The following is an 18,828-nucleotide window of genomic DNA, read 5'->3' on the forward strand; positions in this document are numbered from 1 at the left end:
GTGTACAGGTACATACCCACACATATATGTGTAGAGGCCAGATGTCAACATCAAATGCATTCCTCTATTACTCTCCACCTATTTTTTTTTTGAGACAGGGACACTAATTGAACCTGGAACTCTGTTTTAGTTAGAGTGGCTGGCAAGTGAGCCCTGGGGTTTACCTGTCTCTGCCTACCAGGACTAGGGTAATACACACGCTGCCATGCCTGGCTTCTGTGTGGGTGCTGGGACCTGAACTTACATCCTGATCCTTCGCCAACAAGCACTTTATCAACCAGGCCATCTCCCCAACCTGCTTGTTTTTTGAGACAAGGTCTAACTATCCATAGAGCTCAAGCCAGGATAGGCTACATAATAAGTTCTAGCACAGCATGGACTATGGAGAGAAACTTTATTTCAAAGAAAAAGAAGTTTTCAATTAAAAAAAATTAAATGAGAGTTTATCTTACACATCTGACTATTTTATGGCATATACACACATACTCCACATAAAGAATATATTGTATAGCATGTAAATATACATATAATAGATAAAATGTTTCTACATATCAAGCACTCAACAAGCAATAGAATTTTTAAAAATGTTTATTGATTTTTATGTGCATGTGTGTTTTGTCTGCATCTATGTCTGTGCACCACATGCATGCAGTGCCTGAGAAGAGAAGAGGACATCAGATTCCTGGACCTGGATTCCAGGCAGTTGTGAGCCACCATGGGGGTGCTGGGAACTGAATCTTGTCCTCTACAAGAGCAGCAAATGTTCTTTACCACAGATCCATCTCCTCTGCCAAGGTTGATAGAATTTTTAATAACAAGCATTTCCAAAGCAATAAATCCTATGCTGGGCATGTAACCCTATAACTCAGGAAGTTGAAGCAGGAGTTCAAGGCCAGCCTGTACTGCATTGTAAATTGAGGTCAGCGTGGGGTAGAACCAGAGACCCTATCTCCAAAAAACAACAAACCGAAAAGACTTGAGTCCTTCCACAATGGAATGGAATACCTTCAGTAGTACATCACCAACCATCAGCTTGATAGTCGCTCTTTCAGTTATAAAGGGCTTCCTGCTGGGGTTTATAGAACAGTGGTAGGCTATATGAGGATATGGGGTTGATCTCTGGAACCATATACACGCACACAATAAGGTGTCTCTGTTTTGATGGAAATTAGATCAATTCTGAGGTCCTACAAACTGTGGAACATAAACTGAAATGAAAACGTCCCTGATCTATGATGAGGGAGATAAAGAAATGTACTGTCTTTGGTCCAGATACGGGTATGAACAATATGTGACCGAAGCCAATAGTATGTGGGAGCATTCTGGACCATTTGGTCTGGACTGTTGGCTGATTCTGGAATTGAAGTCGAGTCCATTAAGGTCAGTGAAGAGAGAGGAAGCTAGAGATGTGACTGCTAAAGCACGGACCCACCATGGATGAAGCCCAGGTTGTATCCCAGCACTGAAAAGAAAGTGCGGTGGTGGCGCACGCCATTAATCTCAGCATTTGGGAGGCAGGCGGATCTCTGTGAGTTTGAGAAGAAAAGAAAGAAAGAAAGTTAATGCTGCCCAAGGGAGCATTAGCAGAGTAGGCGATGGAAACCTGACCTCTCAAGTAGTTAAACCGACATCTCTGAGGACAGGGTTATTCCACACAGAAGCCTGCACAGACTGTAGCCAAGACAAAGAGAAACCAGTGCTCTTACTAGGAAGTAGAAGTTACAAGAAATGGGCTAGACTGTACGGTCATGAAGAGCCATATCAGGGGCTGCAGACAGGCTGGCCAGTCAGAAGGAAGCACAGGCTCCAACAGCCTCTCTCAAGTACTTTTTGCCTTTTTGTATCATCTACATCTCATAAAAATATTTAATTAACTTACTTACCAGAAATATTCACTAGTGGTTTTTATTAGATATTTATATTTTGAATTCTCTTTTTTCAACTATTCCCTTCACTGGGTCGAGAGATGTGCCGCCATCCATTGTCCCTTTACTTGTCTTCAAAACTCATCAGGGCTTGGACTGTAGAGAGACAGACTGTGAGGCCAGTGCTGAGAATGGACGAACACACGTACACACGTATGTTTGCTAAAGGCCTTGCTTCCTGCCTTCCAGATTCTCACAGCAATCTTTTTTTAAAAAAGATTTATTTATTACGTATACAGTATTCTGCCTCCATTTAACCTGCATGTCAGAAGAGGGTACCCCAGATCTTATTACGGATAGTTGTGAGCCACCATGTTGTTGCTGGGAATTGAACTCAGGACCTCTGGAAGAGCGGCCAGTGCTCTTAACTGCGGAACCATCTCCAGCCCCTCACACACATCTCGACAGATATTTACTCTATGCTTCTTAAACCTAGTTTCTCTTCAGCACCATAAACAAATACATCAAGGCAGGGCAGAGCTCTGCGGTCTTGGAAAAACAAATACCATTTACTTTCTCCATTTGCAGGTCCTAGATTTTATATAGATACATAAGATTATGCATACATACATACATGTATGTATGACATGAAAGGAAGTTGAGGTGTAACTGCTGAGTGGACAAAGAGAACTAACAGAGATACCAGGGTAGCTTAGTAAATAAAGACGCTCGTTTCCTAGCCTGCTATGAAGAAGGAGGAAGAAGAGAAAGAGGAGGAGAAGAAAAAGAAGAGCTATTCCTAACTCTCATGTCTGTGTGTAGACATTTTCCTTCCATTCATCTCCTCCTACTACCTTTTTTTTAAAATTTTTTAATTCAAATTAATATACAAAGGGTGAAATGTAAGAAAAATGATTTGGAGCAGGTAAGTTTTCGGCTTTTATCCAATTCCAATCAGGAGGTTGATGCCTATTCCTTGATATCTTCTGAGGATGGAGGAGTAGTTACATGTGGGTTTTTCTAATTCCAGCTTCCCAGTGCGACCCTGAACCCTACAGCTCAGACTGGAATGTGGCCTTGGCCTTCCAGGAGAAGGCAATCTGCTGCACTACTTAGCAGGAACCCACCTTGGCCTGATTCTCAACAGTACCAACCTCTGAGAACTATCAGTTCTATCAGTACTATCTATCTTCATGAGAACCAAGCTTTCCGACCTTGTGAGACTTGAGCGCCCCCTGGTGGAGAAGCCTATTTTCTAGCTCTTTTCTAAGTTGCTGTTTTAGAATAGCCGGAGTAGCTGAGATTCCTGACCCCAGGACTGCCTTAAGTCCTCACCTGCAAATTCTTGTAACTTCTTGCGCTCCTCTATGTTATACTGAAGCTTTTCTAGTAACTCAAAATATCGAAAAAGTGAATCTCTGGGCCAAACAACACGGTCATCCTGATCCATATCCATTAACCCAGGCAGGTTCTCATGCACAAGAGTCTCCCAGTCCAAGTTATCTGTAAGAAAGAATGTTTCTTAAGAACACGTCTAGGCCAGACGTGGTGAGATAAAAAAGGAGAAAGAAGACGAGACGGTGACAACATGGATGTCTAATACATGCCTGCCCCCCCCATCATTTGGATACAAGGCAGGAGAACGGAGGGTTTGAAGTCATCCTGGGCTGCAAAACAAAATGGCTGTGGTTCTCTTAAGCAAGATGAATATGAATTCAAATGGAAGGTCCTATTCTGCTTACCAACATGATCCAAATCAGCTAACGAAGAACTGTAGGAGGATGCAGCGTCAGAAGAGGAAGATGAGTAGACTTTGGCTTTTGGTGGTTCTTTTGATGGTTCTTTTTGTACTTTTCCAACTTTGTCACTTTCGTCGACGTCATCACTGTTTTCGGCGTCATCACTGTTTTCGGAGTCATCACTGGTTTCGGTGTCATCACTTTTTTCGGCGTCTTCACTTTTGTTGACGTCTTTGCTTTTGTTGGCATCATTTTTTCCAGGATCACTGGCTACAAACTCTTTAGAATGTCCTAGTAAGTCTTCAGAGGGCTTTCCTTGACTTGTTCCTCTATACATATAAAGAAACAAACTTTATTGCTTCAAATATATTTGCAAGATGTGATGGTCCATTTATCATGCTGGTCCCTAAAGCTTTGATTTACAGCTTTAAAGCCAAACTGTTCTCAGACTCTAGGCTTAGGTACTTCCCAGCTCAGACATCCCCAATGTATCTTTCTTAACCGTTCTCTTCCTTCCCATATCAGTCCAACAGAAAATCCTGTTTTTAAATGTACATCACTTCATGCCATTCCTCTGCTCAGAGCCTACAATAACCTCTGATAGCCCTACAGAATCATGTTCCCATGGTGGGAAGGTTTGCACGAGTATTGTCTCCTGCTGTGGAATAATCCTTTTGTACACTGTAAAGATGTGCTGCTCGCATTGTTTAAATAAAGAGTTGATTGGTCAATAGCCAAGTAGGAAGAGGTTAAGTGGGAGAGCCAAACTAAGGGAACTCTGGGAAGAAGGAGGGCAGAGTTGCTAGCCAGATGCAGAGGACACAGATGAGCATGCCGTGCTGAAAAAGGTACTGCCACGTGGTAGAGCATAGATAAGAAATATGGGTTAAGTTGAAAGAGCTAGTTAGCAACAAGCCTAGGCTATTGACTGAGTATTTATAATTAAAAATAAGTCTCTGTGTGGTCATTTTGGGGAGTCGGTAGTCCCATCAAAAAACTCTGCCTACAACCTTCCACAGGTTCATGTCTTTGAACACTTGGTGCCCAGTTGGGGGTGCTTTTTGGGAAAGGTGTGGAAACTTTAGGAAGTGGAGCTTTGCTGGAGGAAGGGTATCAGTAAAGACAGATTTTGAGCATTCACAACCTTGTCCCACTTGTAGTTCATTCTCTGCTTCATGTTTGCAGTTAAAGATGTGATTTCTCAGCTTCCTGCTCTGACTACCTGCTGCCGTGCCTCCTCTGCCTTTATTCCACTCCCTCTGGAAGCATAAGTCAAAAGAAACTCTTCCTTCAGTAAGTTAGCTTGGTCATGGTGTTTTTCAGAGCTGCAGAAAAGTAGCTCATACACAATCCATTGTTTCTCTCACCTCATCTCCTGGCACTCTTTTTCTGCCCTGTTACAATGGTCATTACTGTCTCTCTCACACATGAGGGTTTTGTACAGCTGCTCTCTCTGCTGTTCACACTCTCATACAGAGATACTCCTGGAAATCTCATTGCTTTCAAGTCTTTGCTCACATTATTTCTTTCAATGAGGATGTCCTAGTTAACCTTGTTTAAAACCACAACCATAGCCAGTCATGATTGGTAAAGCCATGTTCAAAATTTTAAAAAAATTAAGAAGAAAAAAATCTCCACAAAAACAAAATAATCAGTCAGGTGTGGTGGCACATATGTTTAATTCCAGCACTCAGAGGCAGAGACAGGACGATTTCTGTGAGCCTGAGGCCAGTCATCGAGTTTGAGGACAGCCAGGACTATACAAAAGACCCCACACCTTCATCTATTCTCTGCTGCCATGTCATCTCCTGGTTTCCTAGAGGATCTTTGTTGCTAGTTTAGAACATACTCAAATAACCCAGGATGAGCTATTTCAGATCTTTAGACTAACCCCATCTGCAAAGACTCTGTTTTCAAATAAAGCCACATAAAGGTCTTAGAGAGTTAGGACAAAGATAGATAATTTGGGGTACCATGGATTCTCTCTCAAAGCAAACCTTCACCTTCGCCAGTTTCTACCATCTATTTCTTCTTATATTTCCATCCCATCCACATACTTATTACTAACCTGTCATCCATGTTGTTATTACTTTACCTTACTGATCCACGGGACAGGTTTTGTCTCCTACAAAACAAAACAAAAAAGAAATTAAAATTAGAAAAAAAAAGCTACAACTCAGAAAAAGTATAATAAAGAAAACAATTCAGATCTATAAAGAAAGAAAACTAAGTAATGAAGGGAAGTAGAGAAACCCCCATAGCATATAAAGAAAAACAAGAATGGGGACTTCTTAATTCTAGGCAAAACTGTGGTCATAGGGGCCAAAGAAAAGAAACAGGAAAACGAGTTGAGAAGTAGCATGGGGTTTGAACACATAGAAGCTGACCTCTGAATAATCTGTCGCTTGAATATGTCAGCTTTATACTGAACCTCCAGGTGGGTCATCTCCTCACTCAGCTCATTTCTGATATTCTGAAAGTTAGTAACTGCCCCAAAGGGCCATTAAGAGTTAGAAGGTGGTGGTGACTAGACCAGGAAGACTGCTCAAGTGGGAGAGACAAAGTGAAACAGCCAAACTTCCTTAACACACTGAGTTCTCTCCCGGTGCTCCACCAACCCCAAACAGCCAGTTTTCCCACCATCCCTTGTGCAAAGTTGTACCTTCTCTGGACTTACCCATCATGGCTACTATGATATTTCGAAAGATAATGGAGCCAAGCAACAACCAAAGGATCACATAGATGCTGCTAAAAACACGGCTAGCTTCTGGCACCTTCCAGACATCCTGAAGTACTGCATACCAATGATCCAAGGTGAAGAGGATGAACACTGTCACCAGGGAATTGAGTAGGTCCCTAAAAAAGCAACGAGTGAATATAAGAAGCAGAGATCTAAACCTTTCAGAAACTGGGTTTTGTTTTGAGTCTCACTATGCAGCCCAGGTTAGACTGGAACACTATATCCACAGGCGGACTTTGACTTCACAAAGTTGAACTCCTGCCTCTGTGCCTGGTCTCATTATTATTCTTAGAGCTACATAAGGGCATTTACTTGTAATATGCTCTGATTTGGGCTCCTTTTCTATCGATATTTTCTAGCTAACCATTCTTCAGTCCAAAATCACTTTTATTATGTTCAACAGCCTATAAATAACTCTCAGTATTCTATTAGTCCTGGGGCTGCTGCTTTCTCAATAAATACATATTGACTAAATTCTTGTGTGTGTGTGTGTGTGTGTGTAATTATCTATTTATTTATGTTATATGCATTGGTGTTCTGTCTGTATGTATGTCTGTATGAGAATGTCAGACCCCCTCAAACTGGAGTAATAGACAGCTGTGAGCTGTCATGTAGGTGCTGGGAACTGAAACTAGGTCCTCTATAAAAGTAGGCAGTGTTCTTAACTACTGAGCCATCTCTCCAGCCCCTTGTTTTATTTTTATTTTAATTTTTTTCGAGATAGGGTTTCTCTGTGTAACAGCCCAGGCTGTCCTGGAACTCATTCTCTAGACCAGGCTGGCCACAAACTCACAGAGATCCACCTGCCTCTGCCTCCCAAGTGCTGGGATTAAAGCCACCCTTGCTCCTGACTAAATTCTTTAAATTTTCTTTTTTGTTTGTTTGTTTCTTTTATATATATATATATATATATATATATATATATGAGATTAAAGGCATGTGCCACCATGCCCAGCAAAATTTTTGCATTATCTAAATTGACACAATTATAAATGAAATATTTGGGCATTAAAGACTAAAGCTACCTCATAAAGCATTTGTTTAGCATGAATAAAGTACTGAGTTTTTCTCTTTCCTGAAATCTTTAGTCCATAAAAACAAACTATCAAAAATTTTCTTCTTTCCTATTTATTTCTCATGTTTGTTTTTAGTTTGCTTTTTCTGTAACAAAGTCTCATTATGTAGCCCTAGATCTAGAACTCACTGCATCAACCCAGGTGACCTAGAACCAGAAGCAATCCTCTTGCCTCAGCTGTCAAGGGCTAAGAGTACAGGAATGACCCATTTCAGCCTGCTCTGAATTCTTCACAAAAGTACATGCTGAGTCTAGAGTTGACAGGCATGGTGGCCAGCCTGATCAACATAGTGAGTTTCAGGACAGCCTGACGTACACAGTGAGAAAAAAAAAAGAGCTGAAGCCAAGTGTTTTGGTGTTTGCCTTTATTCCTAGTACTCAGGAAATATGCAGGTAGGTAGATCTATGTGAGTTCCAGGTCAGTCAGAAGTAAACAGTTGTAGTAATAGGAGCAGCGGGGCTGCATTCCCAGCACCCCAGCCGCCTGCTCGGCTAGCTTATGCCCCGAAATAACAACGCACAAACTGTATTCATTTAAACACTGCTTGGCCCATTCTCTTCTAGGCTAATTCTCACATATTAATTTAGCCCATTTCTAATCATTTGTGTGTAGCACCCCAAGGTGCGCTTACCGGGAAGATTCTAGCCTATGTCCATCCTGGGTCGGAGCTTCATAGCGTGCGTCTGCCCAGGAGCCAGGAGCATGGCGTCTCTCTCAGGCGTCTACTCCCGAGAGGAGAGCTGTTGAGACTGAGCTCACTTCCTCTTCCTCCCAGCATCCTGTTCTGCCTACTCCTCCCACCTATCTTTCAACCAATAAAATGGGCCAAGGCAGTTCCTTTATTAGCCAATGACCTTCCTCCATCAAACAGTAAAACCCCTGCCCCTACTCTGGGATTAAAGACCCATCCCACAACATCCATTGAGACCCTGTCTTATTAAAAAATAAGTAAGAGTTTAGAGGTGTGATCATGGTACAGAGCTGTCATCCCAGTACTTGGAAAGTGGAAGCAGGAGGATCAGGAGTTCACCGCCATCTTTTATTACACAGCCAGTTCAAGACCTTGCCTGTTTTGGAATATTTGTTTAATTATGTAAGGATGTGTTACATTTGCTTAACTATGTTAAGATGGATTGCATTTGTTTATGTTGCACAATATTTGTTTAACTATGCAAAATGTGTTGCATTTGTTTATGTAAAGATGTGTTGCTGTTTTATCTTGCCTGCCTAAGGCACCTGAACGGCCAAGGCACTTGAATGGCCAATAGCGAGGGAGGAGGTATATAGGTGGAACTTCTGAGCAGGGAGTGTAAGTAGGAGGGGGAATTTAGGCTTGGAGAAGAAAAAGAGAAGAAAGAGAAAGAGAGGCCAGGGAGATGCCAGGGCTGGCCAGAAAGAGAGGAAGCATGAAAGTGGGACATCAGAATGAAAGAAAAGTAAAAAGTTCTGAAGCAAAATGTAGATGAACAGAAACGGGTTAAGTTAAAAGAGCTGATGGGACAAGCCTAAGGTAAGGCCAAGCATTCATAATTAATAATAAGTCTGCGAGTCTTTATTTGGGAGCTGGTTGGTGGCCCAAAGAATATTCCAACTCCACTTCCCTCAAAAACAAAACAAACAAACAAAAATTGCCTAAGAAAGACCTAATTATATAGTAATTGCAATATTTGGGAGGCAGAGGCAGGAGACCTGCCAAGGCCAGCCTGGGCTATAAAGGAGAATGCTGTCTCAAAATAAAACAGAACAAAACCACCTCTGAGATGCTGCTGAAACTAGACTCCAGTTGGGTGTGTCAATACTTGTTCTAAGGGCAGCCTAAACTATACAGTTGAGTTCCAGGTCAGTCTGATCAATTTAGCAAGAACACATCTTTTTTAAAAAAGAAAATAAATACATGCTAGGGAGAAAGTTCAGTGATAGAGCACTTGTCTAGCACACATGGACTCCTATGTTCAAGTTCTGCTAATACAAGAAAAAGAAGAAAAAAAAAAAGAAAAAGAAGAGTAAAAATAATGGGTCCCAAGTCAATAATTTTAAATGGACTTTCTTCTTGCAAGAAATGTTTTTGATATAATCTCTTTTTTAAAAAATTGCTTTTCATAATATTTATTATTATTGCTACATATATGGCAGGAAAATTTTAAGAGCCAGGGGAACACGAAGTCTGCTTTGAGAGTGCATCTCCTAGAAATGACAGGGAAGCTACAAGCAGAATATCTCAGCAATATGGCTGCCCAGGCAAGACCTGACTAATAGCTGCTACTGTGGAAGGTGGAGATCTCAGGAGATCCCACCCTTAGACAGGTAACTAGGGACTGACTGATGACTGCAGGGGGGATTAGTCTCCTGTGGGGGTCACCCAATCAGTTTATCTAGTACAACGTGATCAGCCCTGAAGTCATACACACAAACACTCAGCAGACTGTACTTATATATTACATATTTATGCCATATACGTAGCAATAATAATAAAAAAGAGACTGTTGATTTGAGAAAGAGTGGAGGGGCAAGAGAGGGGTTGGGGAGGGGGACATGGGAAAGGTTAGTGAGGGAAAGGGAAAGGGATACGATTATATTTTAATTAAAAATTTCAAAAAAACTTAAAAACACAAACAAACCAGAACTGGTTGTCCTAGGCCCAACATCAGAGCTAGCTCTACTTACTATGCCTTCCTTTCTCCTCTTTGTATTCTGCCCCACCCTCCTACCAGAGAGTTTAGTTTCTGTATTTCTGTGCTTTGGATGAGCATCTCAGTATCATACAAACCTCTCCCTCATGAAGATCGCCCTTAGCCATACTTACGAGAAGAACATGTTGTATTCCAGGTTCTCAGTAGTTGAACGGGAATAATCTTGGAAGAAGTAGACACCGGTTACAGCAAAAATGTAGAAGAAGATAAGCAGCAGCATCAAGAGGAACGTCATGCTCTACAGACAGATTCAAATCGGGGGTAGGTAAGTCAAGGATGCTCACCAGCAGCCCAGCCCAGCACACCATGTCATCTCCCAGCAAATCCAGAGCAAGCGCAACTCTAACCCACAACAGTTTACTTTTTCTTTTTTGAGTTCTGTACATCAACTTGTTTAAATATAAAAGAAATGGGATGAAGTTAGTACTTACCTCTCGAGTTGTTACAGAACATAAAGAAGATAATCCACATAAATATTTATTTAAAACTTAGTGCTCAGTAACTAGCAGACATTACTTTAGGGGCTGATGCTCCTAAGGACATACAAATGTTCTCATACAAGAACATTTCATGGCTCCAAAACCACAGAGACACCCTGTCTCGAAAAACCAAAAAAAAAAAAAAAAAAAAAAAAAAAGAACATTTCATGAACCTTTCACGATCTTCTTTGACCATATTAAATAGTAAACCTATGCTTTCTACCTTGTCCCCATTCTACTTTAGGTTAATCAGTTTAAGTCACCTTCAGGGCCCTGGCCAGAGCCAATATAATAACTTTAATTTGACGGAATCGTGCAAACAGTTTGAGAGACCTCAGCACCCGGGAGATCCTCAGCAGCTGGAGCCACACGGACTGCCCCGAGACTCCCATCAACACCACAAACTCAGGAAGCAGAGACTGTGGGAGATACAGGCAATAAGTAAGGATACCCAAAGAACCCAGGCACAGTTGCCCCTGTTAATCCTGTCTTCTTCATAGTTTTCTGGGTCTTACTTTGAATCTGGGAACTGTTTACTATTGCTATTTAGTCTTTTTATATTAATCTATTTTAGCTCTATACTTCAGCTTGTTTACATATTTAAAAATGGGATAAAATTAGTGCTTTATCTCTTGAGTTGTTACAGAACATAAAGAAGATAACCCACAAAAAATACTTAAGGGGCTGGAGAGATGGCTCAGAGGTTAAGAGCATTGCCTGCTCTTCCAAAGGTCCTGAGTTCAATCCCCAGCAACCACATGGTGGCTCACAACCATCTGTAATGGGGTCTGGTGCCCTTTTCTGGCCTGCAGGCACACACACAGACAGAATATTGTATACATAATAAATAAATAAATAAATAGATAGATAGATAAATATTTAAAAAAAAAATACTTAAAATCGTGGCTGTCACTTAGTGCTCAGTAAGTAGCAGATGTCATTTTAGGGGTTGATATTCTTAATGACAACAATTTCTGCAATTACTTTTAGCTTTAAGGGGAAAAAAATCAAAGCAGCAAATTTGATAGATTTTTATATATTCCTTCCTGGATGTTTTAGCTAACTTAATTTACCAAGGTATATAGCTGGTCCCATTAACTAATCCTAAGGCTATTTATCCTTACCAGCATGGTAACAACAAAGTCAAAGACATTCCAGGCATTATTCCAGAAGAGAGTAAAGCCAGACATCCACATTAGAAGGATCTCGAAAATGAAACTAAACAAGATAAACCAATCTGCCACCTCCAGAGTCAGTCTCAACGGCCACAGTTTAGTGTTTGTGGATTCCATCAATTCTGTAAGGTAGAGCAAGGGAGAAATAAAAATTAAGTGAGAAGCTGAATAACGAAGGATGACCACTTATAAACCAGAGTTGTGACCACTACTATTCCGTTTCTCTTGAATTTCTCTGTCTTTCATAAATTTGTTTAAATCTATGAGTTTTTGCCTGCATGTATGTATGTGTATACATATATGTATATGTATCACATGTGTGCCTTCTACCTGAAGTTCAGGGGAGGGTGTCAGATCCCCTAGAACTGGAGTTACAGTTGTAAGCCCCTATGTTGATGTTAGACTTGGACCTGGATCATCTGCAAGAGTAACAAGTGCTCTTGCTTCCACCTGTGTAATACAGGGCAGAACTACCCATAAAACAACAGCGATACTGTACTTCTTTGTTTTGTTTTGTTTTGGTTTTTGGTTTTTCGAGACAGGGTTTCTCTGAGGTTTTGGAGCCTGTCCTGGAACTAGCTCTGTAGACCAGGCTGGTCTCGAACTCACAGAGATCCACCAGCCTCTGCCTCCCAAGTGCTGGGATTAAAGGTGTGCACCACCACCACCTGGCGATACTGTACTTCTTGTTGCTGATATAAGTAACAGTTGCAAGTTTACAACCCATTCTACAGTCATACAGCCCCTACAGAATTTCCCTCTTTACTACACCCCCACCATATGCTGTACAGTTAAGTTTGTCCTAAAGTTTATAGGAAAGCAATGGGTCTTATAAACAGAGTGAAAATATAGAAATATGAGATTAAATCTTTTAAAAAATTAAACTTCTGAATAATTTCAAAGATGCCTTTTACAATTGATGTGTCCTAAGATGATTTTTATTTCTTAGTAGCCATGACACATGTACCTACCTACACACACACATACACAAAAGTAATTAAACAAACATATAATAAATTCTGGTTCCCAGAAGCAGGGGATTACGATATTAGAAGGCACTAAGGACCACATTTAAGTCTCACAACATGTGTGTGTGAGTGTATGTATGCACGTGTGTATGTGTGTGTTTGTGTCATGATATTTTGTTCGTGTTTTAATAAAATTTGCTCGAAGATCAGAATGCAGAGCTAAGCCACTAGAGGCCAGGGAGTGGTGGCATACACTTTTAATCCCACGACTTTGGAGACAGACGGATTTCTGTTAGCTCAGTGCCACCCTGGGCTACATAAAATTGATATAGTCAGAGCTCACACAAAGGTTATCCCAGGACTTGGGATCCTATGCCTTTAATCTCAGCACTAGGAAGGTGGAGACAGGAGTGCTATGGCTGGGCAGAAAGAGTAATATCAAGTGGGAGGAGGCAGGAGCTCATTACAGTCTGAGCAAGCAGTTTAAGGCAGCAGTCTGAAGTGGTCAGTCAGAGGATGCAGTCAGAGGAGGCAGTTTGAGGATTTGGTAGAGGTAAAAGATCTCTCTACTGGCTGGCTACACTGCTTCTCTGATCTCTTAGTTTTTGCCACCTAATATCTGACTCTAGGTTTTTATCATTAAGAACAATTAGAATTTATGCTACATGTTTGTGTGTGCAGAAGAAAGTGTAGGATTCCCTAGAGCTGGAGTCATAGGCAGTTGTGAGTGTGTTAACTAGTAAACGGTCTCTCTGGTCTCAAATTACTTCATTGTTCTTTATGGAAATCCTGTCTGTGAAAGCAAAACTGAATAAACATTATTGCTAAATAACTAAAGAAAAATCAGAAAAATAAACAGCAGAAATTGTTTAAGTGAGACAGAAGGTGAGGGGTGACCACTGCCAATGCTGCAGCAGCTAATGAAAAGGTGTACTGTCTGGAGAGGAAAATATAACTATTCTTTCACTCTACCACTTGGGAGACTGAGGCAGGAGGATCGAAAGTTCAAAGGCAGCTCAGATTACAGTGAACTAAGGCCATCCAAGACTTCGGTGAGACCCTGGAACAAAATAAGCCAGGTGTTGTGGGGCACTCCTCTGGAGGGCAGCCTAGTTTACAATAAAAAACACACTCAAACTTAGTGTTGAACACTTGTATCCAGCTAGCACTTGGGAGGCTGAAGCAGAATTGAAACTGAGGACAACTGTGGCTACATAGGAAGTTCTGGGCCAGCCAGGGCTATAGTAAAACCCATCTCTATGCACTAGCGAGTCTTGGCATTTAAGAACACTTACCATTCTGCAGAGGACCTGGGTTTGGATTCCAGCACCAACAAACTAACCAGTCAACAATTCAGCTTGCCTTAGTAAGGCAAAAGAACCTTAATGTAACAGAGCTCATCCCAGTACAATACAATCTTTCTCTGGAGTGGAAGGCAGGAATTTAATCAGATAGGCCAGACAAAGTATACAATTCCACAAAACAAGGCATTTTTGATACAGACATCACCTATTGCTACAACAACATAAATCAGTCACTTCATAGAATACCAGTTAAGTTCACACTGGTTGTAAGGAAAATCCAACATCATAGAGCAGAATAGCACACTGGTATTTGTATAAACATTTGGCCAAAATCAATTGCTGGTGTTGGGGGAAAAAAATCACAACTTGTGATTCATGAGTTCAAATAGTGCTTACAATTGAAACAAGCATGTTTTGCTTTTATTTTGTTCTGTTTGAAATGCCAGGGGGACCAATCTCAGGGGCTTGTACATGCTAGGCAAGCACTCCACCCCTCGGGCTAAACTACAAGTCCTAAACATTTGGCTTTAAACAAGTAAGATTACAAGGGCCTGGAGATGTGTCTCAGCAGTAAGAGCACTGGCAGAGTACCCTATTCCCAGCAACCATTCAGAGGACATCTGTAACCATGAGACCCAATGCCCTCTTCTGGCATCCGTGGGCACTGCATGCATGCGCATGTAAAACCACCTACACATATAAATAAAATAAAAAATAAATATGTAAAACAGATTGTCACAAAATAATTGATTTGGTCAAGCTACATAATATGAAAATAATAAAATATGATAATAGGAGAAAATGATAATACAAAAATGGTAAAATCCTCAAAATTTAAGAAATACCATATGAAAACAGAATAATAAATACTTATGGGGACTTTGTTTTGATTTGTGGTTTTGTTGATTTGGTTTGGTTTGTGTTTTGAGACAGGGTTTCTCTGTGTAGCCTTGGCTGTCCTGGAACTCACTCTGTAGACCAGGCTGGCCTCAGCCTTGTCCTAGAACTGACTCTGTAGACCAGGCTAGCCTTGAACTCACAGAGATCCGCCTGCCTTTACCTCGCAAGTGCTGGGATTAAAGGCGTGCGGCACCCCCATCAAGAATTACTACTGTTCTTTCATTCTAAGCAGTTTTTATGAACTTTATCTTTTGAGAGAGTTACTGCACAGTGCAGGTTAGCCTTAACTTATAACCCTGCCTCAATTTCCAAAGTGCTGGATTAAAGGCACTCACCACCACTCCTGATCTGTGCAATCTGCCTGAGTTAACAATGAAATGAGATGTCCTTCTGTTTTTTAATAGGTTTCATATAGTATGTAAATGGTATTTTAGAGCCCCCTTTCTCTTAGGTAGGCACAGTGGTGCACACCTGTAATCTCAGATGGAAAGTACAAGGAGGAGGTCAGCTTCAAGGTCATCCTTGAGGCTAGTGTAGGTTACATAAGACTCTGTCTCAAAAAGTAAATGAATAAGTACATCTGTCCCCGTCACAATGAACTGATACCTGAAAGTATGAAACGGTCAGGTTGGAAGAAAACGACCTTTTTCATAAGCACCAGTTCTCACCTATTTCGACCATCAGTACAATTGTATTGAGAAAGATGAGGGAGATGATGAATTTCGAGAAGATAGGATCTGTTTGCTTTTAAGGAAACACACAGACGGAGCACATTCTCATTCATGCAGCTGAAATAATAAGGACAACAATATCAGATATGAGAATTTGAAGAAAATAGTTTGAGAGGAAAAATAAATCATTAACAGATGAGGGAAAGCCACAATAAGAACAGGTGACACAAAAGGATACTCTCAGTAACCCATCCAGCCCACAGGGAAAGAGGTGGCCTCTGGCTGCACCGCACACGGAGCCTGCTCAGCATTCGCTGGGAGTGTGTGATGTGGCCCATATGCCGGGGCTTTATGGAGAAGCGCACTAGCTGGTGCTGGTCTCCTGACATGAGTTTCTTCTGGAGAGAAGGATCTATAACGAAAAGGTAATTGGGCATGCCTGTTGTTCAGCTTGAATGCACCAGTACTGGGCAACACACAAGACTGCCTTCCCTCCCCAGCCTCCCCGCCAAACAGAAAGGAGTATAGACAGATCTACGGGCTGGGGGACTGTGGACAGCAGGCAGAGTTGGGGAGAGGGACACTGGTAAAATAATGGACTTTCTACACGCAGCAGCAGCTCTGCCTTGTAAGCTGCTCTTTTCCAAAGCAACTAAGAATTCTATTAGTGTAAAGTGAACATGTGTCGTTTATGCTCACACTGACTGTGCTTATGAAAGCAGCAGCTGGTTCAGGACCTGCTAGGAAGGCTCTCTCCAATTCAGACATCCACCTGCCTCTGCTTTCTAAGGATGTAAGGCCATCATCACCAGCTCAGAAACCTCCAAGTTTTAAGTACCTTTGGTGAAAACTGTTCAAAGTCAGGGTCACCTGACTAGGATTCAGAGGAATAGATAGAGGTTTAAAGTCCTGAATTCATCAAGTTTAGCGTAGTTTCTCATCTCTAAAATTTTCCTTTTATTTGTACTTTTCAAAAAAGTATGTGTGTGTATACAACTGCCGGAGTAAGTTGTCTTCTTGTACCATGTGGGTGCTGGGCATAGAACTCAGGTTCTCAGACGTGGCAGCAAGTGCATTTTACTCCCTGAGCTACCTCTATCTTGCTGTTCCCATTACTTGCGATAAGAGTCTCAGATAACCCCTCTCATCCTCAAACTACACTGTGTAACCAAGAATGACCTTCAATTCCCAGTGCCTCCTCCTCCAGAAGGCTGGAATTGTAGGCAAGTATCACTCACGCGCGCGTGTGTGTGTGTGTGTGTGTGTGTGTGTGTGGTCAAGCATGCATGTGTATGCCAGAGGGCAACTTTTGGGAACCAGTACTTTACTCACTTTACTCACTAAGTTATATTGCCAGCCCTATTTTGTTATTGTTGTTGTTGTTTGGAACCAGGGTCTTGCTATGAAGCCCAGGCTAGTCATATACCACCATTCCTAGCTCCACCCTAAAATATGTTTCTGCTTCCTATCTTCTGAGGATGTGGACAGGAATATTACACTTAGTGCAAGCGAACAGGCTGCTAACCAAGTATCTCCCGGAGAGTGTGCCTTGGTACGGCTTGGCTCAAGCCTTGCAAATGCTCTATGAGGGAGAAGGTGTCGATAAGCCGCGAGCGAATAGCATTAGCTCTAGGCAGCGGTACGTGTCCTCGTTCCTGGGCCATGGCTGTGAAGAAAATAGAACCAAGGGTTAGAGGTTTTGGGTTTTTTTTGTTGTTGTTTTTTCCCTTCCTTCCTACCTTCTTTGCCTTTCAGAGATTTAGGGAGCCCATTAAAGATACCATAAGCAGTTAAGTACTTTTGAAAGACTCAAAAATGGGGCGCACACCTTTAATCCCAGCACTCAGGAGGCAGAGACAGCTGGATCTCTGTGAGTTTGAGGCCAGCCTGATCTACAAGAGCTAGTTTCCAGGAAAGGCTCCAAAGCTACAGAGAAAACCTGTCTAGAAAAAAAAAAAGACTAAAAAAGTTTTTGTTCTTTGGTTTTGATTTTTTGTTTATGCAAAAGATAGAAAAAAAATCGTAAGAGATATTTCCACAGTCAACTAAATATCCACGAATTTTCACTTTCTGACAGCGCTTGTAATTATGTATTTCTTATTTATTTATCTATCTATCTATTTATATATTTATATTATATTTTTTCGAGACAGGGTTTAGAGGCTATCCTGGAACTAGGTCTTGTAAACCAGGCTGACCTCGAACTCACAGAGATCCGCCTGCCTGTGCCTCCCGAGTGCTGGGATTAAAGTCGTGTGCCATCATAGCCCGGTATTTCTTCTTTAAAAATAACTGAAAGGGCTGGCGGTGGGGATGCATACTTCTAATCTCAATCTCAAGAGGCTGGTGCATCTCTGTTGAGGCCAGCCTAGTCTACATAGCTAGTTCCAAGCCAGTCAGGGCCACATAGTGAGACTTTGTTAAGAAAAAGTAAAAATTGAGCCTGAGCCTGGTGGTGCGGACTATCAACCATCAATCCCTGAGGTTGAGGCCAGGATAGGAAAGTTCTAGGCCTGCCAGATTATTGAACATAAAGCCAACCTGGGAAATTTAGTGAGATCATGTCTCAAAAAGTCAAAAAAGGACTAGGTAGGACTAGGAATATAATTCGGCAATGGATCACTTGTCCAGCATTGGGTAAGGTTCCCGGTTCAATCCTCGGGTACCCACCCTCTTGAACAAACAACAGCAATCAGTGAAAAATCAGGAAGGCAGAAGGCCTAATGCTGGACAAAGAATACAGACCTCACGTGGACCTGACAAAGCAGGATACGAGGGAGGGCAGCAGCAGGATGTAGTGTTCTACGCCCTATAATTGGACAAATCAACAGCCTGGCACTTGGAATACGTGTCGTATTGTGCCCGAGTGTGTGAGCGCCTCAACGCCCGGGAGGGAGGGAGCGGGGCGGCTCAAACTCCCCTCCCGCCCGCTTCAAGGCCTCACGTCAGACCCAGCGCACTTCCGCCCACTCAGCCCTGACTTCACCCCTTCGCCTCCCGCGCCGGCGCCCTGAGCTCCACTCCTCCTCCGCTGGCCGAGCTCAGGACCGCCCCGGCTACCCGGAGCCCCCACTTCCCACCGACCCCCGCCAAGGCCTTCCTCCCTCCCACAGCCGGGCCCGCGGGCGTTCGCCCCGCCCCGCGCGCCAGCCAATCGGCAGTTACCAGCTGGTTCATCCCGCCCGACGCAGCGGGGGATGCAGCCAATCGGCGGCTGCCAC

The 18,828-nt window shown here is 42.2% G+C and overlaps 1 protein-coding gene across 1 annotated transcript; it reads right to left on the reverse strand.

Moving 5' to 3' along the window:
• Nucleotides 1-770: 770 nt before the first annotated feature.
• On the reverse strand, nt 771-18,779 carry Catsper2 (cation channel sperm associated 2). The gene is made up of 14 exons (XM_041678742.1): nt 18,353-18,779; nt 17,133-17,273; nt 15,846-16,019; nt 15,605-15,673; nt 11,714-11,886; nt 10,853-11,008; nt 10,224-10,348; nt 6,282-6,460; nt 5,992-6,091; nt 5,700-5,729; nt 3,608-3,933; nt 3,201-3,368; nt 1,884-2,021; nt 771-1,526 (listed from the first exon to the last, which is right to left on the reverse strand). The coding sequence occupies exons 2-13, from the start codon at nt 17,269-17,271 to the stop codon at nt 1,990-1,992; spliced, it is 1,671 nt and encodes a 556-aa protein (XP_041534676.1). The 5' UTR covers nt 17,272-17,273; nt 18,353-18,779; the 3' UTR covers nt 771-1,526; nt 1,884-1,989.
• Between the last annotated feature and the right edge of the window lie 49 nt (nt 18,780-18,828).

The sequence above is a fragment of the Microtus oregoni genome, unplaced genomic scaffold (genome assembly GCF_018167655.1).
Source record: "Microtus oregoni isolate MIOR12 unplaced genomic scaffold, Mior012 000031F_ref0000149, whole genome shotgun sequence".
NCBI classification, from domain to species: Eukaryota; Metazoa; Chordata; class Mammalia; order Rodentia; family Cricetidae; genus Microtus; species Microtus oregoni.

What these genes read in the sequence shown, in the direction of transcription:
- Catsper2 (XM_041678742.1), bottom strand. Translation starts at nt 17,271, where the DNA reads ATGGCCCAGGAACGAGGACACGTACCGCTGCCTAGAGCTAATGCTATT. An exon ending in GGCTGGATGGGTTACTGAGA is followed by an intron (nt 15,674 to 15,845) that starts GTATCCTTTTGT and finishes AAAAGCAAACAG; the next exon opens with ATCCTATCTTCTCGAAATTC. An exon ending in TGTACTGATGGTCGAAATAG is followed by an intron (nt 11,887 to 15,604) that starts GTGAGAACTGGT and finishes TCTACCTTACAG; the next exon opens with AATTGATGGAATCCACAAAC.